The sequence below is a fragment of the Oryx dammah genome, unplaced genomic scaffold (genome assembly GCF_014754425.2).
Source record: "Oryx dammah isolate SB20612 unplaced genomic scaffold, SCBI_Odam_1.1 HiC_scaffold_21, whole genome shotgun sequence".
In the NCBI taxonomy this organism is placed as follows: Eukaryota; Metazoa; Chordata; class Mammalia; order Artiodactyla; family Bovidae; genus Oryx; species Oryx dammah.
Window position 1 is genome coordinate 41,805,389 of NW_024070205.1, and position 27,887 is coordinate 41,833,275.

Consider the following 27,887-nt stretch of genomic DNA (forward strand, 5'->3'; position numbering starts at 1 on the left):
AATGAGAGAAGTAAAATATCTTTATTTTTAGATAACATGATTGTTTATGTAGAGTATATAGGATCTACATAAACTTCCTAGAACAAATGGGTGCATTTCTATATATTAGCAAAAAAAATAAGAAATTAAAAAATTAAGCTATAATATTCAAAAATGCTTAATACTCAGGATAAACATAACATAAAATGGCACAGTGCTAAAAACTACAGAGGGAGAAATTAAAGATCTAAAATGGAGAGATATACAGTGTCATGGGTTATAAGACTTAACATTTTTTGTGATGTAAATTTTCCCCATGACCAAACACACTTTAAAAAGCTTATTAAACTTTATTCAGCCAACAAGTCTGGGCTCACTCCCATCTACCCTCCAATCTTTTTCTTTATCTTGAGCATCTCCAAACTTGCCAATTCAGTATGTGAAAATCTATTTAAAGTATAGATTCTTATCATAAAGAGAGATACTATTTTCCATTTTATTTAGACTTCAGTCAGATGGGCTAGGATTTATTCTTACATCTGCAAGAAGGGAAACAACAACTATAAAATTTAATATATGTGTATACATATCAGCAATTAAACTTCTAGGCTGAATTCTGAGACCCAAATAAATTTCTTATCAATGAAATGCAAGTAAAACAGCCAGAAGAAGCACTGGGAATAAAAGAATTTTAAGCAAATTGTAAAAGTGTTGGGGTCTTTTAGCTTCACTGACAGCTCTTGTCCTGGTTGGCTTTAATGTCCTGTCCCATTGGGTCAGGATGGCATTTCTGGCCCCATCCCACTTCCCTGGTCCCATCAGTCGAAACTGGTATGGGCTACAAGGACCAAAGTACACCTCCAGGGCCAGCTGGGGATCAGTCAGGAAGAGCCATGGTATGTTAGGTTTGGCCCCTATGAAGGAGCCCAGTTCATCCATGTATGTGATGTAATCTGTCTGCAAAGTCTGGCTCTGGCCAAACCTGAGGAAACAAAATAACACATTGCAGTGAGTGCCATATTTGTAAACAGAGGCACAAATTTCTTTTCTTTTCTTTTCTTTTTTTTTTACTTTCAGAAAAGTAGCATTTTGGTCAGCACCTCCAGTAATACCCCATGACTCCTCTCTTTTCTCACAACATAGAATGCATCATATGTTCTTTGACTTAAATGACCTGTTTTGTTTTTTTCCTCTCCTTTCTAACCTCTATTCAACCAGGATGTCATTTTGGGTTTTTGCCTCTAGCCATGAAGCCAAGAGTGAACTGACCCTAGGGTCTCAAGGTGACTGATTAACTTAGTCTTTGATACATGATTATTCTTTATATGACACTTGCTTAAGATCTTCTCCAGAGTTAGATTTTTATATTGATGTGTTTTAAATTGGGTTTATGAATAGTTTTAATATTTGCTGCAATTTATAAATTGTTTCATACATTTAGTTGGAATGTGATCTCATTTGCTTTTAGAAACTCTTAAGAATAAGATTGACATTGAGGCCTGTCTTTCCCCTCCTCTTTCTTCTTATTGGCTTCAGTCATAAAGGGTAGTAAGCAGAGTAAGCTGCATGAACTGTTAGCACATAGGAGTGCTCATTTCACAGAGCTGTCCTGTGAACTGGAGGAGGTGCAGGGGAGGTATTTTTTGGCTGATCTTTTTATTTTTTTTAAAAAATTTTTTATTTTAATTGGAGATAATTACAATATTGTGATGGTTTTCTGTATGAAATAGGGAAGGTTTTGTTGAGTCTGAGTATACCCATGTCTTCTCTTCTTTAGGCCCTTAGCCAATGACTTTCTTGGGCCTTTAATGAATGACATGTTAGACACTTTAAAGTAGAAATACTTCCTATATGGTCACTTATTCATCTATATGTGATCCATTACCTAATTATTTTTTAATAGATTTTAATGTTTAATTTAAAAAGGACTGACTTTTATAGGAGTGATTAACACAAAAGAGTACATTTATACATCTGATGTTGAGTCACTTAACTTCCTACAAGTCCCATTTATGGTTACGTGAAAACTCATGATTGAATGGATCACAAGTGACTATTCTTTTAGTAGAAGATATTAGGGCAGGTGAACTCTATTTAATACTGTATTTGGTTTTGTTGTTACAGCATTCCCACTGCTTACTTTCCAGTTAGCTAATTTGTGGTAGACATGTGGCTGATGGGAAAGAAGCTCTTGGGAAAACAGTCATTTCTCAACCTCAGCACTATTGACACTTTGAGATGGATAATTCTTTGTATAGGTGGACTGTCCTCTGCATTCCTGGTTTCTACCCATTAGATACCAGTAGCATGCCCTCTTCACTTGCAATGACCAGAAATGTCTCCAGATTTTGCCAAATGTCCCCTGCGGGGGAAAATCACCCCTGTTTGAGAACCTGTGTGCTAGAGTTATAGAGGAGAAATATAATGATTATTATTTGCCCATCTAATACTGCTTGATTATAGCAAGTGTTTCAAAAATGTGAACTGACTAATGACAAGGTTATAGAATCTATTAATGTTTTCCTACATAAAAGGCAAATTTTAAGATTTGTTCATTAGCAAGTACCATGTCTTACCATTTGAGTTTCTTCCCCATTTTCTCCTCAATGTCATCCATCATTTCATTTGTAGTTGGCAAGGTACATGAATCTAAAAAAGAAATGAAGTCAGAGATATTGAAAAAGAAAAAGAAATCAGAAATATGCAATTACACATGATGAATTTCATTTAGTGTTTATGAACTATATCCATAAAAGATTTTCTATCAAGAGGAACTATCTTTAGTGTGTTTAGCAGAGTAACAATTCACAGAAACAAAGATTTGAGAAGCCAATGAACTTGCTCTGGGAATTGCAAGGCTGGTCTTCCATGAGATAGTGACAGTGGAAAAGTTTGTAGCTTCAAGTGACTCAGTGACTCCGTCTTATACTTCTGATGACATTATGGAGGGCCTAATCCTCAACATGCCTCATGCATATAATAGCTTACCAGTGTCTTCATATTTCTTTCTGCATCCTCTTACTAAGAATTATCTCAAGAGATAGTCTGGTAAAATAATTCAATCTAAGGTCCATAGCAATTCAGTTGGGACAATGGAAGGAAATCTGGATTTTCCAACATCAGCCTGCAGCCAAGGAGGATATTTTAAGGGATGACAGAAAATTTTTAGTTTTTTGTAAATTTCACATTAATGGAGGCCTCTTCCAGTTGCTAACTGTAGCTCATTTGGCTCTGTAATAATGGCAGGGGATATATGACATTCTCATGAATACTCCCCAATCATTGTTAGTATCTCACCTCAGCCTGCTGGTACCCTGTGGTCAGATATTTGCTGTGCCCCTATGAGAAAGTAAGGGACCAGAATTCTGGTCATTTTGCTCGATGTATCTTAAGTGCCAAGACAGAGCCTTGTGCATAGCAAGTGTTCAGTGAATATTTGTTGAATGAATAAATGATGCCCTTAGTTTTATGTGGGCTTCCCTGGTGGCTCAGAGGTTAAAGCGTCTGCCTGGAATGCAGGAGACCCGGGTTCGATCCCTGGGTCGGGAAGATCCCCTGGAGAAGGAATTGGCAACCCACTCCAGTACTTTTGCCTGGAGAATCCCATGGAGGGAGGAACCTGGTAGGCTACAGTCCATGGAGTCACAAAGAGTCGGACACGGCTGAGTGACTTCACTTTCACTTTCACTTAGTTTTATGTAAATTTCTTGGGTATATGAACTGTATCTGATCTTCCCATAAGAGTTTTGTGCCTTTCAAGAGAAAAAGACAATAGGATCACTTACAAAAGATTTCATGATGGGTTTTTGAAAGTAATGATCCTTCATGGTACATTTCAAATAGAAATTTACTTATCCACGGCATGTTAAGAAAACATACACATATGCTCTTTGATTGTAACTTTTTCTTTATTACCTATAGTCTAAATTTCTATGGACAGTATGTTAGGTAAGGTACAACTATACTGGCCAAGGGTTTTGAATCCTTGAATAAAAGCTCACTTTAACAGTGGTGATCAATATGATTCAGTTCAGTTCAGTTCAGTTCCTCAGTCGTGTCCAACTCTGCGACTCCATGAACTGCAGCACGCCAGGCTTCCCTGTCCATCACCAACTCCCCGAGTTTACTCAAACTCATCTCCATGGGGTCAGTGATGGCATCCGACCACTTCATCCTCCTTTAGGACTCTCAAGAGTATTCTCCATCACCACAGTTCAAAAGCATCAATTCTTCGGCACTCAGCCTTCTTCACAGTTCAACTCTCACATCCATACATGACTACTGGGAAAACCATAGCCTTGACGAGATGGACCTTTGTTGGCAAAGTAATGTCTCTGCTTTTTAATATTCTGTCTAGGTTGGTCATAACTTTCCTTCCAAGGAGTAAGCGTCTTTTAATTTCATGGCTGCAGTCACCATATGCACAAAAGTCAGCCACTGTTTCCCCATCTATTTGCCATGAAGTCATGGGACCAGATGCCATGATTTTAGTTTTCTGGAGTAAATTAAATCAATATTTGAGACGTTGTTTTTCTCCATGTAACCCTTATATTCTTAATTTGTCCACACAAACATACTCGTTGCCCCTGAAGCCCATAGGATCCAGGTGGAGGAAGGGGGAGAAGATTATCAACAGAGCATAGAAGTGGCCTGACACTGCTATTGTGACAGAGTTGACACCAATAATGTCTCCAGCATGACCTGACACCCATCAGGGCCCTTTCAATCTTTGCAGTGTAACTTGACATTGCAGTGACCCACTGCTGTCCTCTTGCTTTTATAGGCTTTCAAAGTCCTATCAATCCCCTATGAGAAGTTTAAGCCCTCTGACATAGCTTGTAAGGCCCTCCATGCTCTGGTTCCTTCCTTCCTTCCTTTCTTGCTACTCTCTACCTCTGCTTTATATTTCATTACACCAAAATGCTTCTCATTCTTCACACATTCCATGTTGAGTCTTACCTTTATACCTTTTCTCAGGCTGTTCTATTTTTAGACAATAACTTACAACCCAATTATCCTCACCACAACACCCTAAACCTTTCCCTGTTGTAGCATTCCCCCTACCCTGTTTTAAGCTCTATGAGGTCAAGGCTCATGTCTGTCTTATTCCCTTTATATCCCTAGCACCTATCACAGAGCTTGGCATGCAGTATGTGCTTAGTAAATATTTGTTGACTAAATGAATGAAAGACAGAATGGCCCACTTACTTGCAAATACTTTAACAGCCCAGCGGGCCTGCAGGTCAGCTGTGGGGATGGCAGCACCAAGGGACTGGACAAGGCCAATCACAGCCAAGGTTGGCTTTTCCAAGAATGGGGGGAAGATGCCTTTGAACAAGGTGACCTCATTATTACTGCTCTTGATGATGGAGTCATCAAGGAAGGGGTAGGCATAACCATAGCCTGTTGCGAAGATGACATAGTCAATGGCCTCAAACACTGTCCCATCCTCAAATATGGCTGAAGTCTCTGTAAACTCCTTCACATTGGGCTTGATGGATACAGTGCCACATAGGATGCGGCAGGGGAGCTCATCGTTGAACACAGGCTCTTTCCTCAAGGTGCTGTGGAGAAACAAGAGAAAGAGGCCCATGCTATAAAGTACCTCATTTCCAAGAAATATCTGCAACAGTCCATAGCACTAAAACCAAATTTAAGCAGTTGAACATCAGCATGAAGACATAGAGGGCAACTAAACTCTCTTCTTTTGGGAAAGTTCTTTCTTGTTGATATTAATAGTCCTTAAGAACATCTATTTGACATACAGATGGCCAACAGGCACATGAAAAGATGTTCAACATTGCTAATTTTTAGAGAAATAATAAACTACAATGATGTACTAACTCACACCAGTTAGAATGGGAATCATTGAAAAGTCTACAAATAATAATTAGGAATTTCAGATACATACTACTATATAAAATAAGCACAGGGAAATGTATTCAGTATCTTTTATTAACCTGTAACGGAAAAGAATCTGGAAAAGAATATATTTTAACTGAATATATCTATATGTCCTCCATCCCTTAGAAGAAACAGAGTAGCCCTCATAGTCAACAAAAGAGTCTGAAATCTAGTACTTGGGTGCAATCTCAAGAACAACAGAATGATCTCTGTTCAGTTCAGTCGCTCAGTTGTGCCCAACTCTTTGTGACCCCATGCACTGTAGCACACCAGGCCTCCCTGTCCATCACCAACTCCCGGAGTTTACTCAAACTCATGTCCATTGAGTTGGTGATGCCATCGAACCATCTCATCTTCTGCCGTCCCTTTCTCCTCCTGCCTTCAATATTTCCCAGCATCAGGGTTTTTCCAGGTGAGTCTGTTCTTCGCATCAGGTGGCCAAAGTATTGGAGTTTCAGCTTCAGTACCAGTCCTTCCAATGAACATTCAGGACTTATTTCCTTTAGGATGGACTGGTTGGATCTCTTTGCAGTCTAAGAGACTCTCAAGAGTCTTCTCCAACACCACAGTTCAAAAGCATCAATTCTTCGGTGCTCAGCTTTCTTTATAGTCCAACTTTCACATCCATACATGACTACTGGAAAAACAATAGCTTTGACTAGACCAATCTTTGTCAGTAAAGTAATGTCTCTGCTTTTTAATATGCTGTCTAGGTAGTCATAACTCTTCTTCCAAGGAGCAAGGGTCTTTTAATTTCATGGCTGCAGCCACCATCTGCAGTGATTTTGGAGTCCCCCCAAATAAAGTCTGTCACTCTTTCCATTGCTTCTCCTTCTATTTACCATGAAGTTATGGAATCAAATGTCATTATCTTAGTTTTCTGAGTGTTGAGTTTTAGCCAGCCTTTTCACTCTCCTCTTTCACTTTCATCAAGAGGTTCTTTAGTTCTTCTTCACTTTCTGCCATAAGGGTGGTGTCATCTGCATATCTGAGGTTATTGATATTTCTCCCGGCAATCTTGATTCCAGCCTGTGCTTCATCCAGCCCAGCATTTCTCATGATGGACTCATTTCAAGGCAAAAAGGACATCTTTTTTGGGTGTTAGTTCTAGAAGGTCTTGTAGGTCTTCATAAAACCATTCAGCTTCAGCTTCTGTCTAAAGGACAGAAATGGTATAGACCTAACAGAAGCAGAAGATATTAGGAAGAGGTGGAAAAAATACACAGAAGAACTATACAAAGATCTTCATGACCAAGATAACCATGATGGTGTGATTACTCACCTAGAGTTAGACATCCTAGAATTTGAAGTCAAGTGGGCCTTAGGAAGCATCACTACAAACAAAGCTAGTGGAGGTGATGAAATTCCAGTTGAGCTATTTCAAATGCTAAAAGATGATGCTGTGAAAGTGTTGCACTCAATATGCCAGAAAATTGGAGAACTCAGCAGTGGCCACAGGACTGGAAAAGGTCAGTTTTCATTCCAATCCCAAAGAAGGGCAATACCAAAGGATGTTTAAACTACTGCACAATTGCTCTCATCTCACATGCTAGCAAAGAAATGCTCAAAATTCTCCAATCCAGGCTTTAATGGTATGTGAACAGAGAACTCCCAGATATTCAAGCTGGGTTTAGAAAAGACAGAGGAACTAGAGATCAAATTGCCAAAATCCACTGGATCATAGAAAAAGCAAGAGAATTTCAGAACATCTACTACTGCTTTATTGATAATGCCAAAGCCTTTGACCATGTAGATCACAACAAACTGGAAAATTTTTCAACAGATGGGAATATCATACCACCTTACCTGCCTCCTGAGAAATCTGTATCCAGGACAAGAAGCAACAGTTAGAACCGAACATGGAACAACAGACTGGTTCCAAACTGGGAAAGGAGTACGTCAAGGTTTTATATTGTCACCCTGCTTATTTAACTTATATGCAGAGTACATCATGCGAGATACCAGGCTGGATAAAGCGCAAGCTGGAATCAAGATTGCTGGGAGAAATATCAATAACCTCAGATATGCAGATGACACCACCCTTATGGCAGAAGGTGAAGAAGAACTAAAGAGCATCTTGATGAAAGTGAAAGAGGAGAGTGAAAAAGTTGGCTTAAAGCTCAACATTCAGAAAACTAAGATCATGGCATCTGGTCCCATCACTTCATGGGAAATAGATGGGGAAACACTGGAAACAGTGACAGACTTTATTTTCTTGGGCTCCAAAATTATTGCAGATGATGACTGCAGCCTTGAAATTAAAAGGCCCTTGGTTCTTGGAAGAAAGATTATGACCAACCTAGACACATATTAAAAAGCAAAGACATTACTGACAAAGGTTGGTCTAGTCAAAGCTATGGTTTTTCCAGTAGTCATGTATGGATGTGAGAGTTGGATATAAAGAAAGCTGAGTGTTGAAGAATGGATGCTTTTGAACTGTGGTGCTAGAGAAGACTTGAGAGTCCTTTGGACTGCAAGGAGATCAAACAAGTCAATCCTAAAGGAAATCAAGTCCTGAATATTCATTGGAAGGACTGATGCTGAAGCTTAAACTCCCAATACTTTGGTCACCTGATGCAAAGAACTGACTCGTTGGAAAAGACCCTGATGCTGGGCAAGATTGAAGGCAGGATGAGAAGGGGACAACAGAGGATGAGATGGTTGGATGGCATCACCTATTCAATGGACATGAGTTTGAGAAAACGCTGGCAATTGGTGATGGACAGGGAAGTCTGGCATGCTGCAGTCCATGGGGTTGCAAAGAGTTGGACACGACTGAGCAACTGAACTGACTGAATATATATATATATATTTAACTGAATTACTTTGTATACCTAAAATGTTGTAAATAAACTATACTTCAATGAAAATGTCTGCAAATATTAAATGCTGGAGAGGGTATGGAGAACAGGGAACCCTCCTACACTGTTTGTGTGAATGTAAATTGATGCAGCCACTATGAAGAACAGTATGGATTTTCCTTCGAAAATTAAAAATAGATTTTATGACTCAGCAGTCCCATTCCTGGGCATATATCTGGAAAAGATAAAAACACTAATTCTAAAGGATACTTGCACCTCAGTGTTCATTGTAGCACTGTTTATAATAGCCAAGACATGGAAGCAATCTCAATGTCCATTGACAGATGAATGGATAAAATAGATGTGGTACATACACACACACACACACACACACACACATATTACACAGCCATAACAAAGAATGAAATAATGCTATTTGCAGTAACGTGGATGGACCTAGATATTATCATACTAAGTGAAATAAGATAAAGACAAATATCATATGACATCACTTACATGTGGAATCTTTAAAAATGGTACAAACGAACTTTTTTACAAAGCGGATATAAACTCACAGACAGAGAAAACATACTTATGGTTACTGAAGGGGAAACGAGGAATGGATAAAGTGGGAAACTGGGTTTAATGGATACACAACTACTATGTATAAAATGCCCTTCTCTAGTGCTTCAGATGGTAAAGAATCAGCCTGCAATGCTGGAGGCCCAGGTTTGATCCCTGAGTCAGAAAGATCCCTTGGAGGAGGGCCTGGCAACCCACTCCAGTATTCTTTTCTGGAGAATTCCATGGACAGAGGAGCCTGGCATGCTACAGTCTGTGGGGTCACAAAGAGTTGGACATGATTGAGCAACTTCCACTTTACGTTTTTTGTATACAAAATAGGTAAACAGCAAAGACCTGTGTAGCACAAAGAACTATATTCAACATCTTATAATAATGTATAGTGGAAAAGAATCTGAAAAAGAATACATATGTATAACAATCACTTCACTACACCTGAAACATTGTAAATCAACTATACTTAAAAAAATAAAGAATATCTGTCTGAGCTGCTTCTTTTGGCTTCTTGAAACTTGAATATTCTCTTGTGGATAACTTAAACTATTTGAAGACTCACCAAATAGATGAGGATAAAACTAATTCCTAGTCACAATAAAGTTGTTAAGAGTGCTGACTGTGGAACCAGGTGGCCCAACTTCATAACCTAGCTCCTTCTCTTACTAGCTGCTGCTTCTCTGTATTTGTATTTTACATTATATGGAAAATAGGGATAGTACAGAAGCTATCTCGTAAAACTGTTATGAGAGTCAAATGAACAGTTATCTGTAGAGCACTTAAAACAGTACCTGGCATGTGCAAGCATCGTTATTCTAAGTGAACTATTATTATAAATAAGCTCTCATTTTACATGAGGAAATCAGATCTACTGTGGTGAGATGTTTTAATGCTGTTTGGTTTCCTTTCATTAACTGTAGTTGCAAAAAAAAAAAAAAAGTACAACGTTGATACTGTACTTCAGTTGCCAAAATTCTAGGAATGCTGTTTTTTGATGACATTCTTCATTTTGACTTAAGTTTCCTTCAAGGATTCTGGAGTTTCCTCTAACTATCTCAAAGACTAAGAAACTTTATAAATCTTAGAATTTGTTTTTATATTCCACACTGTTCTCTACCTCTTTAATTCTGCAACCTCTTCTTTAACCCTATAGGTGGCAATAAGTAGGTCACAGCCAAACCTCTTTTTCTCCCCTGTTACCCTCCCTACAAAGGGAGGAGTGAGAAGGTATATCAACACCTTTTGGTAACTGGAACCCTTCCTGGATAAATGGATTTCCAATTCTATGTTTTGATTGTCTGAAGGAAAAAGCCAAAATATGGTTTGCAGTTACTATTACAAGACAAAAAATCTTTACCAGTTCAAGCTCTGAAGCTTCTGTTACATTAAAAAATAATTTTAAATGCATGAAATCAACATTTTTCTCAAGAGGGTATAGCAGTCTGCCAGACAAAGTAAGATAAGTGCTACAGAGTGAGAATTTGGTACTAAACCTTGTATTTATTACTACAGTTTACAATTTGCTCTCACTTTTTAAGCCTGTATTTCTAATCACAATGAAAAGCTTTTGCTTTTCCTGGACCAAAGATGAAATTTCTAAGGAATTCTCTTTTTCTTACCCACTTGAATGTTCTTTTTTTCAGATATACTGATTCATCTACCTAGATACCTTTTTAATTAGTAGGTGTTGGACTCTGTCTTTATAGAGAAGTAAATAAATGAATCATTAATTTGCCAGGTTACATCAGTTCTGTGTCTCTCCCCTGTCTTACAAGCTCCACGCCTCCTCACTGTCCTGCAGAAATGTCAACCCTTCCATGGAGGCTTGCACATTCATTTTGAGACTCTACTTGCTGAGACATGTTGATTAACACTACTTTGTTAATTGCTCCTCATGCCTATTAGAAGACACTAATATGAACTGATATTTGCAAAGCTTTATAGTTCACAAAGTAATTCTTATATTTTAAATTTCACTGAATACCACAACAGTCTTGAGTACATCTTACTATTGCTATCCATATTCATCTATAAGCATGGACAAAATATTCCTCAGGAAAATCATTTATGAGATGTCTCAGCCCGCAAAATTCTGTGTTATGGCTTGTGGCAACCCCAAATGAATCTTGCATGCTAGGGTGTTCTAGCTACCAGATCCACCCCCACTTTGTATTCTTTCTTACTACTTTTACCACTAGACTAATTTCAATAAGATTTTCATCCCATTCATGGTCTCTGATTATACCATGTCATCCATGCAGTCCTTAATTTAATTTCACCAGGCTTAATGTGATAACTAAAGCAAGGCTTAGAAATAATTCAACTTAAACCAGTGCTTCACTTTTCTTAGGGCTTCCCTGGTGGCTCAGAGGTTAAAGCATCTGCTTGGAATGCAGGAGACCTGGGTTCTATCCCTGGGTTGGGAAGATCCCCTGGAGAAGGAAATGGCAACCCACTCCAGTACTCTTGCCTGGAGAATCCCATGGAGGGAGGAGCCTGATAGGCTACAGTCCATGGGGTCGCAAAGAGTCGGACACGACTGAGCGACTTCACTCACTCACTTTTTTAAAATAAGATATGTATTATTTGTAGTACCTATTTAAAGGCATCAGGCCGTAGTTCTCATGTTTAAACCACTTGTTCATCTTCTTGACATATAACCAGTCAGAGACAAACGAAGGAAGGGCATTCCGGAGAAAGGATGCAAAGCGGGTAACATACAGCATGTCCCAAGGATAGCCGTCATCCCAAACCCGACTCATGACCCAGGAACCACTTCTGGTGCTGATAATGACCTGGTAGAGAAGGTAACAGATTTCAGTATTGCTCTGTAAGAATTAGCAGATACAACACAATTCTATGGACATCTATATACGTTATTCAGGTAGGAAAACTTGTAAAGAGGTAGGTCAAGATGAGTAGTCCATGATAGAAGCTAAACAGAGGCAGAACTACCTCTCTCGCTCCACCTCAGAGGGCGAGGGGATAGGTGTTGAAAGAATGACTATCTGACATCTTGGAATATGAGAGTGCTCTGTTCCCTGGTGGCTCAGTGGTAAAGAATCTGCCAGCAGTGCAGTAGCCACAGGAGAGGTGGGTTAGATCACTGGGTGGGGAAGATCCCCTGGAGGAGGGCATGGCAAGCCACTCCAGTATTCCTGCCTGGAGAATCCCATGAACAGAGGAGCTTGGTGGGCTATAGTCTGTACGGTCACAAAGAGTCATGCGTGACTGAAGTGACTTAGCATGCATGCATTATTCAACTATGACAAGTATAATCTTTGCAGACCCTTAAGACTAAAATGGTAGGTCTAGCAAAGATCAGTCAATGGTGGTGGCTGGTGGTAGTTGCTTGGCTGAGTGGGGGAAATGCAGCTAACTTGCTGGCTGAAATTAGCCTGAGGAAATGCCAAGGATTTAATTCTGTTCTCTGTGCCTGGTCTCCTTTTCTAGTCCTTACTACACACACACTCCAGGACCTTGGGCAGCTGCTTTAGCCCAAGACAAGCCCAGACTGCTTATCTATTTTATCACTTTTGTGATAACCCAAGGGAGTCTGACTTTGAATAACCCTTAGATATTTTTAAATATCCATTTATGAAGTTATTTATTGAGCACCTATTTCCTTTAGAAATATATTAGTACGTATCTATGGATATCTCCATACACATTTCCCTTAATATCCAGGTAGGAGCACTTTAGAGGTAGCTCAAGATGAATAGTCCATGATTGAAACTAGGTATTTAGAGGCAGAACTACCCTCTTTCCACTCCAGAGATTAAGTGCATAGGTGTTAAAAGAATGACTACCTGACACCTGGGAGTAAGAGAGCTCTCTATTCAACTGTGACAAGTTTAATCTTGTATTAGAAATATGTTAAGTTCTTTTGGGTTTGTTGGTTACATATGACTCAGCATGGAATCCTCTGGGAAGCCGTCTGACAATTCATCCAGCAGAGTTCGATTATCTAGTCATGGTGCTGCCATAGCCACAACTGAAGTCTCATTGCTTCCTTTCATGATGATTGTGTACCTGTCATCCTACTTCTACCCATTGATTCCTCCTTGAAGTCAAGAAGTAGCTTGACTTACTTCTGTGTTTATTTCTAGCCTGATGCAGTGCTGACATATAAAAAACAGTCTGTTATTTGTTGGCTGTTGAATAGGTAAACAATAGTAAGACCTAAATTTTGTTTCTTCCAGAGTGGTAAGCATAGTACTGTTGCATGGTAGGTGATAAGAAATACTGTTAAATAAATAAAGGCAGAGCTTGACTAGCAACCAGTTTGCTTGGAGGTGATCAGAACATAAAATTAAAACCAATTAACTCTGGTTTCAGCAGACTATACTTCCTTATTAGCATGGGACACATTACATTGCTTCACAGGGAGAGTGTCTCAAGTCCTTGATTTGATTGGCATATACAGCAGGTAGATCTCTTGTGGTGTGACCTGGTCAATGTCATCCTCAGTGCTTGGGATACTGCTGTTGTAGCATAGCCATCCTAAGTTTGTTTCCCCTGACCTTTTAGATCTCATACCTGTGTAACCACACGACTGAGCTCAACAGCAATGTCACATCCTGAGTTTCCCAGGCCAATCACGAGGACCCTCTTCCCCTTGTATACTTCTGGGCCCTTATAGTCCCGGCTGTGGAGGTAGTAGCCTTGAAATCGGTCGAGGCCTAAACAGAACATGGGGAGTGGTTTGAGTTGACTTCCAGAAGAAATGCTTAACAGTCACTTTTCTTCCCCCTACTATTGTTTTTTTTTTAATATAAATTTATTTATTTTAATTGGCGGTTAACTACTTTACAATATTGTATTGGTTTTGCCATACATCAACATGAATCTGCCATGGGTATACACGTGTTCCCCATCCTGAACCCCCCTCCCTCCTTCCTCCCCATATCATCCCTTTGGGTCGTCCCAGTGCACCAGCCCTAAGCATCCTGTATCCTTCATTGAACCTGGAATGGTGATTCGTTCCATATATGATATTATATATGTTTCAGTGCCATTCTCCCAAATTATCCCACCCTCTCCCTCTCCCTCAGAGTCCAAAAGACTTTTCTATACATCTGTGTCTCTTTTGCTGTCTCTCATACAGGGTTATCATTACCATCTTTCTAAATTCCATATATATGTGTTAGTATACTGTATTGCTGTTTTTCTTTCTGGCTTACTTCACTCTGTATAATCGGCTTCAGTTTCATCCACCTCATTCGAACTGATTCAAATGTATTCTTATTAATGGTTGAGTAATACTCCATTGTGTATATGTACCACAGCTTTCTTATCCATTCGTCTGCCAATGGACATCTAGGTTGCTTCCATGTCCTGGCTATTATAAACAGTGCTGTGATGAACATTGGGGTACACGTGTCTCTTTCAATTCTGGTTTCCTTGGTGTGTATGCCCTGCAGTGGGATTGCTGAGTCATAAGGCAGTTCTATTTCCAGTTTTTTAAGGAATCTCCACACTGTTCTCCACAGTGGCTATATTAGTTTGCATTCCCACCAACAGTGTAAGAGGGTTCCTTTTCCTCCACACCTCCAGCATTTATTGCTTGCAGACTTTTGGATTGCAGCCATTCTGCCTGGTGTGAAATGGTACCTCAGTGTGGTTTTGATTTGCATTTCTCTGACAGTGAGTGATGTTGAGCATCTTTTCATGCGTTTGTTAGCCCCCCACTATTTTTAAATGTTTGATTCTCCTATTAGCAATTTTAATTTTAAAAATTTCCCTAATTGAAAAGCACTTATCCTTTTGGATATTTTTGGCACTAAATCCCTAACTAATTACTTTTAAAGACTTCATAAAAAACTTAAGGAATTTGAACTTATATTTGCTAATAATCATAGTATTTATTGAGGGTTTACTTGTCTTAGTCATTTAATCCTGATAACACCTCTGAATGGTAGGTACTAGTATTATCTCTATTTTAAAAGAAAAGGAAATTGAGACAAAGAAGTTTAGTGAGTTGTCTAGGGTTACATGGTAAGTATCTAGTAGAATAAGGAGTTGAGCCCAGGTATCTACATTCAGAACCCCCAAATATTCTGCCTCTTAGCATTAATTATGTCAATCTTCTATTCTCCCTTAATCTCTACTCTTGTAATTACCTTGTTTTATGAACAATGTGGGCCTCCCTTGTGGCTCAGCTGGTAAAGAATCTGTGTGCAGTGCAGGGGACCTGGGTTTGATCCCTGGGTTAGGAAGATCCCCTGGAGAAGGGAAAGGCTACCCACTCCAGTATTCTAGCCTGGAGAACTCCATGGACTGTATAGTCCATGGGGTCGCAAACAGTTGGACATGACTGAGCGACTTTCACTTTCACTTATATGAACACCAGCCTCTGCATATGAGCTCTAATATTTTTGAGGGGAAGCATTCCTGTTGCGAAGGAAGGAATGAGGGAAGGAAAATAGGAAGGAAGGAGAGGGGGAAGTAGGGAGGAGGAAAGAGGAAGGAAAGATGAAGAAAGGAAAAAGGAAGGGAGGTTGCTTATGTATTTATTTGCTATTTGCCACTTCTGCAGAGTAATGAAATATATCACTACATGCTCACACACATACATACTCACACACTCACTGTGATTTTTAAAGTTAGTTTGCAAAATGTGGATATAGATGAAATTTTAAGACCCAAGTTTCTTCTCTATGGACCTGTGTCTTCATCTAATCTCTGACCTGCAAGTCCTTGATTCTTTTAGGATGAGGGCAATGATGAGTATATTTGACATATCATCACACAATTAAAAAAATATTTGGAACCTTAAAAATGATCATTATGTACAATCTGTGGAAAACTCTACTTATTCCATGATGTTTGTGTATAAGATTCTTAAATATTTTCCAAACTTACCAGGAAAGGAATCCGTTGGTAGATTGGGGTACACATGATGTCCTGAACAGATCATTACAGCATCAAAAATAGTAGATTCCTGTTTCTCATCCTTTTCTGAAACAATTTCCCATTGGCCAGTGATCAAGAAGTTGGGACATTTCTTTATACTAGTAACCAGGGTCTTAAAGAAAACCAGAAGGAAATTGCTTCTTTTTACAGTTCTACAAGGTTTTTCTGTTTGTTTGTTTGTTTGTTTGTTCCTTGCAGTATTTCTGTGGAGAAAATAATTGTTGTGTGTTCTCATGGTCATTGAGAATAATGTGGAAAGGCATTAAAATAGGAAGTCACAGTGAATCTTCAAATTTCACAAGAATACTTACTCACTGGGGTATATTTATTTTTTTGACATCTAGTTAGTAGATTTGGGATACATTGCACTGAGTATTCTTATGAAAGGTGCCATATCATTTGCTTGCTATCACCCTACATTGATATCCATGGCTTCTTCCTCTCTAGCTTCCTCTTCTATCTACTCCAATAATATGCGATTATCTCAGGCTTCAATCCTTGATCTCTGTTTTGCAATATAAGGACACTATCCTTTGGAAATATTAGTCACTTCCATTGTAAGACTGTTATGTTGATATCAGCTCAGTTCAGTCACTCAGTTGTGTCTGACTTTTTGCGACCCAATGGACTGCAGCATGCCAGGCTTCCCTATCTATCACCAACTCCTGGAGCTTGGTATAAGTAAAATTATTTAAAATTTAATTAGATAAATAAACAAAATATTAAGTAAAGTTCCAATTTATGATTTTGCTTATTTTCCCCACTATATATATGTGCTCTGCACATAACTAATGGATTGAAGTTGAGTTCTAAACAAATGGGAAGTATTACTTATAATTACAGAGACAGTGCTGCTATGCCATAACTCCTAAGGCTTTTAATCTAAGGAACTAAGTGTGTGACACTGTTTCCACTGTTTCCCCGTCTATTTCCCATGAAGTGATGGGACCGGATGCCATGATCTTCGTTTTCTGAATGTTGAGCTTTAAGCCAACTTTTTCACTCTCCTCTTTCACTTTCATCAAGAGGCTTTTTAGCTCCTCTTCACTTTCTGCCATAAGGGTGGTGTCATCTGCATATCTGAGGTTATTTATATTTCTCCCGGCAATCTTGATTCCAACTTGTGTTTCCTCCAGTCCAGCATTTCTCATGATGTACTCTGCATATAAGTTAAATAAGTAGGGTGACAATATACAGCCTTGACGTACACCTTTTCCTATTTGGAACCAGTCTGTTGTTCCATGTCCAGTTCTAACTGTTGCTTCCTGACCTGCATACAGATTTCTCAAGAGGCAAGTTAGGTGGTCTGGTATTCCCATCTCTCTCAGAATTTTCCACAGTTTATTGTGATCCATTTTTTTGGGCTCCAAAATCACCACAGATGGTGACTGCAGCCATGAAATTAAAAGACGCTTACTCCTTGGAAGAAAAGTTATGACCAACCTAGATAGCATATTCAAAAGCAGGGACATTACTTTGCCAAGTAAGGTCCGTCTAGTCAAGGCTATGGTTTTTCCTGTGGTCATGTATGGATGTGAGAGTTGGACTGTGAAGAAGGCAGAGCGCCGAAGAATTGATGGTTTTGAACTGTGGTGTTGCAGAAGACTCTTGAGAGTCCCTTGGACTGCAAGGAGATCCAACCAGTCCATTCTGAAGGAGATCAACCCTGGGATTTCTTTGGAGGGAATGATGCTGAAGCTGAAACTCCAGTACTTTGGCCACCTCATGCAAAGAGTTGACTCATTGGAAAAGACTCCGATGCTGGGAGGGATTGGGGGCAGTAGGAGAAGGGGACGACCGAGGATGGGATGGCTGGATGGCATCACAGACTCGATGGACATGAGTCTGGGTGAACTCTGGGAGATGGTGATGGACAGGGAAGCCTGGCGTGCTGCGATTCATGGGGTCGCAAAGAGTCGGACACGACTGAGCGACTGAACTGAACTGAACTGAACTGAAGTGTGTGAAGAATAAGGGCAATAAAATTATTCTTTTACATTGTTACTCTCTTCTTAAAGGCAGAATCTCTAACAAATGCCACATCTATTAGAATCACAACTCCTTGGGCATTGAACCCACAGAAGTCTAAGTGTGAACTAGAGATTTTGGGGTTGTTTCTAAAACATAAGTGTGTGAGGGTGGAAAGTTCATTAGGCTGGTACAGCTGCCTCCACCATTTTCTATGATGTTTTGAAAGCTCTTAGAGACTTTGGAGAACACATTTTAAGGGGAAATAAAAAAATTCATGAGTGCTTTATAATCTGAACCAACATGTGATTGGTGAGGGGTCCAAACCTTTGACTCTATTTTCTAGGATGATGTCTTGTATCTCTGCTTCTCCTCTAATACTTAAACACATTGATGTCAATAGCACACGTTACAAGGTCCTTACCTCAAACTGTATATATCTTAAAAGATTCTTCTTTTGAGCAAATGTCTTTATGTAGTCTTGGACCTTGCTTTGGTGCATGTAGTTCGGGTAATCGTCAGGGTATGGGAAGTCTGGAAAGCACATCATCTCTTTGGAAGAGTTGGTGAACACAGACTTGTAGATGCTGGCTCTGCCTTCTTCTGAATGGTCCTAAGGAGAATAAGACGACAGGAGAATAGATGGTTGGATGGCATCACTGGCTTGATGGACATGAGTGTGAGTAAGCTCCAGGAGTTGGTGATGGGCAGGGAAGCCTGGTGTGCTGCATGCAGTCCATGGGGTTGCAAAGAATTAGACATGACTGAGCAACCAAACTGAAGAAGAATAATAAGGCTTAAAAAGGAAACCAAGAATGGCATTCCCCTCAGTGACTTTTCAATGCTCAGTTGATTGAAACTTTTTCCATATGTTAAAAAAAAAAAAACATGAAAAAAATTGCTGTCTGTAAGACATGGAAAGGAAAGCCTTCAACAACACCTGGCACAGAGCTGGTGAATCTTCCATCTTGATCCTTTTACTCTGATTAGCTCCAGTTTAGCTCTTTTTTTCCCCCCTAGTCACAGAACTGGGTCTGATCTCATACTCATTTTAAGAACATTAAGAACATTTAAGAACGTAACTAAATAGTCCGATGGATGTTGTGGCTTTTAGCCTATTTGATTGGCTGTATGGAATTCGGTGAACTCTTCTCTTCACTAGCCATAGAACTCTCTAAAGGTTGCTTGTTGAGCAACCTTTTATTACAGCCACAACAAAATCTTTTGAGGCCATGAGGTCCTATATTAGAGTGTATAAAATTTAAGACATGCTCACATTCAGCCTGCTAGTTTTTAAATCCCATTTGATTTTTATTTTACAGAAAAAGCACACAGAGAAAAGTTCAGAATTCTCAGGTTTCTTTCTTCCAGAATACCTTCTACATGACAGGGCTCCTTAGACTGTCGCTTCCTGGGTCCCACCTCTGAATTTCTGTGTGTCTGGGGTGAGGCCTGAGAATGTGTATTTCTGACAAGATCCCTGTGCTGCTGACGCTGTTGGTCCAGGGACCAAGCCTGAGGACCACTTCTGTAGTGTGAATGAATTCTGCGCTTGAGGAGTTCCTGAACTCACCAACTAGTGGCATTCACTCCTCACCAAAGAAACAAAAAGCCTTAGAACTTGTGTTAAATTTTGGCATCTTACAGTAAAACCACCATGTAATTGAAAAGTGGCTTCTTTTGAGGAGCGGTGGAAGGCTAAGTTCACAACAAACATTTCCTCTCTGTTTCAAGAACAGGATAAAAGTTCACAGAATGTGCTGCCTTGAAAGTACATCTGAAAGCTGGCAACCCATCTTTCCCCACATCTTGAAGGAATTCTCATGAAAGGAAGGAAAAGGATGAAATGTTATATAGCTCCTGGATTCAAGACAGCTAACTCCCTCCAGTCCAACAACCCCAAATGAGAGAACTGTGTCTCTGGGGGGCTGCCTGAGTCTTCACTGTTTCCCCTTAAGTGACAAAAATAAACTTCCTCTACTCGTAGTTGCTGCATTTATCATGATAAATAAGCCCAGAGATTTTAACTTTTTAAACCTCACTTGGAAATTTCTGCTAAGGTCAGAGAAAGAGTGAACGCTTTGGCTTGGTGGGTTCTCATGTTTGGGTCTGTTACTGTTCACCCCTAGCCAGTAACTTGTGTTAATGTTTGTGAGAAGTTTTCTAAGCTGCCCACTAAAGGGAAGGCTGAGCTGTGGGTTGGAGACTGGTTTAAAAAATGTATGATTTTGCTCTGAGAAACAGAGATAATAAGACCATGAATTATTTCCATCATTAATGAATTACTGGACTCTTTTACCACTGGACTCCAGCCAATCTTAACACAAGAAGAAAAGAGTACATTCCCTACAGCTCCTTAGAATTTTCCCTAAAAGGCTGTTCTGCAAACAGAGGAAAATAAAAATTTTATGTAACAACAGACAGTAGCTCCAGAGAGTTCACATTTTCATTATTTAAATATGTGGGGTAGTTTGAGCCAGTAGGGAGGAAATTAAGCTCAGATGCTCCCCACTGGCTGGGAGAGCTTGTCATAGACCTAGATGTCTAGGACAAGATGTCACGCTATGGGGGCATGTTAGCATTGTCTGTCTTGGGTTGTAATTGTATCCATCTCCTATCATCCCCACTAGAACATAAGTAACTTGAGGGCAAGGTCAAAGACTAATTCAAAACTATTGTGCATGCATTTTAGCAGTCTGCCTTGATCATCTTTCATATTCCCATTTTATCAGTCCCATTTTTGCTTGGTTAGATATACCTTCAAGGTCCAGCTCAAAAGTTGTCCCCTTCTCACGCCTTTGCTTATCTTCCATCCCACACATCGGAAGTCATCTCTACTTTCACCAAGCTCTAATTGTCTTTACTACCCTAATCATATTCTGTTTATTCATTTGTATTATGATTACTCTAAGACTTCTTTTCACTCTGCTTTTAGAATACTGCATGCCTGCTGTACCTCTTGTTTGCAGCTATGCCTAATGTAGTACCCTATGCATAATGAACTCAAATATGTATTTGCTGAATGAATAAAGGAATGAATGAGTGAAACAAAATTTCAGATAGTTCTGGTTCAATACTTTTCCCTTTGGAATCCAAATGACCTATTGTATGTGGCTTGTTGAGCAACCTTTTATTACAGCCACAACAAAATCTTTTGAGGTCATGAGGTCCTATATTAGAGTGTATAAAATTTAAGACATGCTCACATTCAGCCTGCTAGTTTTTAAATCCCATTTGATTTTTATTTTACAGAAAAAGCACACAGAGAAAAGTTCAGAATTCTCAGGTTTCTTTCTTCCGGAATACCTTCTACATGACAGAACTTGTAAGATAAAAGCTTAATGTAACACACTTTTCAAAAATTCCTCTCTGATACTACAGCATACCAAGCAACTTTTCTTAGAAAAGAGGGAAGAAGTGGGGAGTATGGAGAGGGCTAAAGTTTAGAATATTTGTATATGTTTATACTCCCATATGGAGAAGGCAATGGATATGACTGAAGCAACTTAGCAGCAGCAGCAGCATACTCCCACAGGGCTTTTGAGAATAATTCTGCTTATACATAACGACTTTATGAAAAAGATATCTTTCCTTCTTGTGGATAACCCAGAGTCTGACTTTGAATCATATTGATCTATCATCATCTGCTGCTGCTAAGTCGCTTCAGTTGTGTCCGATTCTGTGCAACCCCATAGACGGCAGCCCACCAGGCTCCCCCGTCCCTGGGATTTTCCAGGCAAGAACACTGGAGTGGGTTGCCATTTCCTTCTCCAATGCATGAAAGTGAAAAGTGAAAGTGAAGTCGCTCAGTCATGTCCGACTCTTAGTGACCCCATGGACTGCAGCCCACCAGGCTCCTCCATCCATGGGATTTTCCAGGCAAGAGTACTGGAGTGGGGTGCCATTGCCTTCTCTGGATCTATCATCTAGTGCTTCCTAAAATAAATTTTCTGATCTAGCTGCACTGGTTAACTTACAGATCCGTGAACACACCGTGTTTATGGCCTTCCCTGCACCTTTCATGGATTGCTGGTCACTGCTACCTAGAAGCCTTTCCCACCTGATGCTGGCACATTGCTGGTGTCTGTACTGCTGGGAATGCCCCGCTTTCTGGAGCTGTGTCACGTGATGGCTCTTTACTTTTCTCATCTGAGAACATCCTTCAAGTCTCAGCTAAGTGTTATCCCTATAGGAAAATTCGCTTGACCTGCTAGTATTTTAGGAGTCCAGCCTTACCTAAATCTCAAGGCACTTGTTTATTTAATTAACAGTCACCACGGGCTATCTTGTTGTAAAGTTATATAATCTTTTGTTTGTACTCTTAGGACCAGACATATTAACATTTTGGAATTTGTAGATTTTTGAAGTTTTTCCTTAATATTGCTAGTGAGATCTGGTGCAACACCTTATCATCAAATGTAATAAAACTACTACAGCAAACTTGGGGTTGGACAAAGACTATATATATAGCGTCATATCAGTCCAATCATGTTTCCTGACCATATGATTTCAGGGCACGTTTTGCTATTAAATGAGTTTTTCTGTCATGAGATTGTGGACCTTTATTAAGGCTTGCTACACCAAATGAAGTAGAAAGCATTTACATAAAGTGGTTATCACACATGTTTGTCATCCCAGGACTTAGTACAAAACTCTGTCAAAATAGACGCTCAGGCAGCACTTAATTACTTCTAATAAGTCAATGCAAAGAAATAGAGGAAAAAAAAAACAGAATGGGAAAGACTAGAGATCTCTTCAAGAAAATTAGAGATACCAAGGGAACATTTCATGCAAAGATGGGCTCAATAAAGGACAGAAATGGTATGGACCTAACAGAAGCAGAAGATATTAACAAGAGGTGGCAAGAGTACACAGAAAAACTGTACAAAAAAGATCTTCACGACCCAGACAAGCACGATGGTGTGATCACTCACCTAGAGCCATATATCCTGGAATGTGAAGTCAAGTGGGCCTTAGAAAGCATCACTATGAACAAAGCTGGTGGAGGTGATGGAATTCCAGTTGAGCTATTTCAAATCCTGAAAGATGATGCTGTGAAAGTGCTGCACTCAATATGCCAGCAAATCTGGAAAACTCAGCAGTGGCCACAGGACTGGAAAAGGTCAGTTTTCATTCCAATTCCAAAGAAAGGCAATGCCAAGAATGCTCAAACTACTGCACAATTGCACTCATCTCACACGCTAGTAAAGTAATGCTTAAAATTCTGCAAGCCAGGCTTCAGCAATATGTGAAGCATGAACTTCCAGATGTTTAAGCTGGTTTTAGAAAAGGCAGAGGAACCAGAGATCAAATTGCTAACATCTACTGGCTCATCAAAAAAGCAAGAGAGTTCCAGAAAAAAATCTATTTCTGCTTTATTGACTATGCCAAAGCCTTTGACTGTGTGGATCACAATAAACTGTGGAAAATTCTGAAAGAGTTGGGAATACCAGACTATGTGACTTGCCTCTTGAGAAACCTGTATGCAGGTCAGAAAGCAACAGTTAGAACTGGACATGGAACAACAGACTGGTTCCAAATAGGAAAAGGAATATGTTAAGGCTATATATTGTCACCCTGCTTATTTAAGTTATATGCAGAGTACATCATGAGAAATGCTGGGCTGGAAGGAGCACAAGCTGGAATCAAGATTGCTGGGGGAAATATCAATAACCTCAGATAGGCGGATGACACCACCCTTATGGCAGAAAGTGAAGAGGAACTAAAAAGCCTCTTGATAAAAGTGAAAGAGGAGAGAGAAAAAGTTGGCTTAAAGCTCAATATTCAGAAAACTAAGATCATGGCATCTGGTCCCGTCACTTCATGGGAAATAGACGGGGAAACAGTGGAAACAGTGTCAGAATTATTTTTGGGGGCTCCGAAATCACTGAAGATGGTGATTGCATCCATGAAATTAAAAGATGCTTACTCCTTGGAAGGAAAGTTATGACCAACCTAGACAGCATATTCAAAAGCATTACTTTGCCAATAAAGGTTCATCTAGTCAAGGCTATGGTTTTTCCAGTGGTCATGTTGGATGTGAGAGTTGGACTGTGAAGTAAACTGAGTGCCAAAGAATTGCTGGTTTTGAACTGTGGTGTTGGAGAAGACTCTTGTGAGTCCCTTGGACTGCAAGGAGATCCAACCAGTCCATCCTAAAGGAGATCAGTCCTGGGTGTTCATTGGAAGGACTGATGCTGAGGCTGAAACTCCAATATTTTGCCATCTCATGCAAAGAGTTGACTCATTGGAAAAGACCCTAATGCTGGGAGGGATTGGGGGCAGGAGGAGAAGGGGGCAAACAAGGATAAGATGGTTGGATGGCATCACCGACTTGATGCACATGAGTTTGAGTAATCTCCAGGAGTTGGTGATGGACAGGGAGGCCTGGCGTGCTGTGATTCATGGGGTCACAAAGAGTTGGACACTACTGAGTGACTGAACTAAACTGAACTGAATAAGTCAATTAACAACCATTTTCATGGTTTAGATTAAGCTGATCATGTCTCCCTGATCAAATGTAAATTAAAAATTGAATTCATAAAAAAACACCTTGATTATTTCCTAGTGGAAAATACAAATTGCTGGTCTGTACTTCATGCAGTATTTTCAGAGTTATAGGACACCAAGAGCAACATGGGCAATACAGAGATCAGGACAGACTGAGGTTACAAGATAAATGATGTGGCTAGAATATCTTCAAGCCAAGTAAGTATCATCTATATCTAATCCTAATGGCTAGGAAGTTCAGGACAGAAAATCTGGAAGTTTCCCAAAGCTGCTTTTTGAAATTTAAGAATTGGTTTTATAATGAATATTTCCTGATTATATTGTTTTTCTAGCTATGAACTGAATGGCAGAGATAGTCATTTTTCTCTCTGGATATGGCCTGACAAGAGTATTTAATATCCATGTACACACCACACACAATCAACATTTATAATAACTTGTAATATGTGCCTAATGGACATGAATTAATTAAAAAATCATATCCTGCTATAATTGGGAGGCAGGTTAGAAGGAACTTAATTTTCAACTTCTGCATTTGACTAATGAGCATTTGAAGGGTGGAAAAAAAAAGTGACTTTCCTGAAATCTGTCTGCTTAAAAAATCAGCGTTGATACTGGAACTCAGGACTTCTGACCCCAGTCTAGGTTTTTCTTTTTCACACGTCCCCCACGTTCTCAGGATTTAATAGCAATAGGCATAGGGTCTTTCAGTTACATGGGGAGGCAGTAGTATAGTTTTTCTGTTAACTACTGACCCTTTAACCCTTAAAAGCCTAGAGATTTGGGCTCTGCCATGTAGGTGGCAACATTTAATGAGCTGGAGAAGTCTTCTTCAGGATAACCCTTGCTGGTATGAGATAGTTTTAAATGCTAGGACTTGAGTAGGATGGGAGAGAGAAGATTTTAGTTTTCAGAGCATCTGGAGCATTGTGACCAAATCTGAAAGAACTGTTCACATTGGATTTGCAGTGTAAACCCATCACTTTCTATTGTCTTACCGAGAATTCCCACAGACCTCCAACTTCATTGCTCCTTTCAAAGCAGGTGGGCTCCAGCCCCTCTTCCAGACAACACCGTATGGAGGCCAAGCCACTGACACCAGCTCCAATAATGGCCACTCTCTTCACCATTGTTGCCTGTAGGAGGATCTGGAGAGAATTTCTTCAGAATATATCCCTAAATGCTTAAGTTTTTTCAGTAGAAATAATCAGCTGAGGTTTGTATGTCACAATCCTCATCTTAACACTCAAGAAGACATAGATACACATTAAGAGTTTATGCTAAAAAAAAGTTTATGCTCTTTTTTCTTTTTTTTTTACTGCTTTTGCTATAGTAAGATACTGAATCTGACTTCTTCTGGTTATTCAAGATGCCAAAAATAGCAGAGCCAGTGAACCCCAGAGCAGTAAGGACCTTATAAATCGTCTATCTAATGCTCTCCATTGCAAATGAAATGGCTGTCATTTCAAGAAGTTTAGAAATTACTTCTTCAGGGTCTCAGAGTTTATAAGAACTGGAACAAGAATTCAAGCCTTCTACATAAAAACCCACCATAACAGATCCCTTATACTTACTTGGAATGTTTGGTGCTAAGGGGCCTTACTCTTAATCAACCACCTTCTTTCCCCAGAGAAGTTACAGTTCTCTAAACATACAAGAGAATGGCTTTTAAGAATGTCTTTTGATGTAAAAATTGGGAAAGGGGAGGAGTTATTTTTCTTAAAGTAAAAATTCCTTTTTACTTGTATTTTTCATGACGTAGAGCCCTGGGAAGAGAAAACTTGGAAGAGAAAGGTTGAGTGTGGTAGGCACAGGAGAACAGGGGCGGGGAAGTTGGTGGGGGGCAGAGGAAGAAAGGAAAAGGGTAAAGGCAAGGATGAAGTCTGTGGTTCTAGTTCCAAAAAATAAGGCAGTAACTATGATATGGTTATTAAAGCTGTAAAATGAACCCCCTGGGAGATTAGAGGAACAATGGTTTTTAAAATTTCTTTCTGCTCTGGAATCATAGAATATGTAAACAAAGGTTATGCACCTGGACTATAATGAAAGGTTTTGTTTGGCCAACAGTGGAAAAAAAGTCTCAATTTTCTAGAAATTTAGGAGGGCTTGATGAGATGAGTTAACTCTTGGAGAAGATGAGTTTCAAAGTTTGAAACAGGCAGAATTTCAAAGTCACTGAATCTTGGCTCTGTCTCCGTCTCACTTTTCCTTTTTCTATATACCTTCTTCCTACTCTTCCCCCCTTCCCTTCCATCCACTTCCCTGAGTGCTTCCCATGTCATGCATTATAGTAGTCTGTTGGGGGCTCAAAGATGGAAAGAACACTTTTACCATCTAGAAACATTTAGTCTAATGGAGAGAGGTGATCAAAGTCACAATGGAAGTGTGATTCAGTGGAGTGCTGGCACTCAGGTAGGAACATCTAGGTCCACCTGGAAGAGGAGTGAGAGAAACTTCAAGAGGAAGTGAGAAGAAAGCTGAATCTTGAAGGAAGAATAGAGGTTTCTAGGTAGATGATGGGCAAGGAACATAAAATAGAAAGAAAAATATGTGCAAATGCACAAAAAAGAGAACAAGATAGAGCAAGCTGCAATTAGTTCAGTGTTGCTGAACTGTAAGGTGATGGGATCATGGCATCTGGTCCCATCACTTCATGGGAAATAGATGCAGAAACAGTGGAAACAGTGTCAGACTTTATTTTTCTGGGCTCCAAAATCACTGCATATGGTGATTGCAGAAAATTAAAAGATGCTTATTCTTTGGAAGGGAAGTTATGACCAACCTAGATAGCATATTAAAAAGCAGAGACATTACTTTGCCAACTTAGGTCCATCTAGTCAAGGCTATGGTTTTTCCAGTGGTCATGCATGGATGTGAGAGTTGGACTGTGAAGAAAGCTGAGCACCAAAGAACTGATGCTTTTGAACTATGGTGTTGGAGAAGACTCTTGAGAGTCCCTTGGACGGCAATGAAATCCAACTAGTCCATTCTAAAGGAGATCAATCCTGGGTGTTCATTGGAAGGAATGATGCTAAAGCTGAAACTCCAGTACTTTGGCCACCTCATGCGAAGAGCTGACTCATTGGAAAAGACCCTGATGCTGGGAGGGATTGGAGGCAGGAGGAAAAGGGGATGACAGAAAATGAGATGGCTGGATGGCATCACCAACTCGATGGACGAGAGTTTGAGTGAACTCTGGGAGTTGGTGATGAACAGGGAGGCCTGGCGTGCTGC

General features: G+C 39.7%; 1 protein-coding gene and 1 non-coding gene across 2 annotated transcripts; one reads left to right on the plus strand and one right to left on the minus strand.

The window, feature by feature from the left end:
- On the minus strand, positions 1-25,828 carry LOC120880259 (putative dimethylaniline monooxygenase [N-oxide-forming] 6). Its single transcript, XM_040263530.1, has 8 exons — positions 25,652-25,828; positions 18,568-18,756; positions 16,125-16,287; positions 13,800-13,942; positions 11,856-12,055; positions 5,188-5,543; positions 2,556-2,628; positions 1-961 (listed from the first exon to the last, which is right to left on the minus strand). The coding sequence occupies exons 1-8, from the start codon at positions 25,781-25,783 to the stop codon at positions 619-621; spliced, it is 1,599 nt and encodes a 532-aa protein (XP_040119464.1). The 5' UTR covers positions 25,784-25,828; the 3' UTR covers positions 1-618.
- On the plus strand, positions 3,457-3,528 carry TRNAS-GGA. The gene has a single exon. It is a non-coding gene; the product is annotated as a tRNA-Ser (tRNA).
- Positions 25,829-27,887: the final 2,059 nt, after the last annotated feature.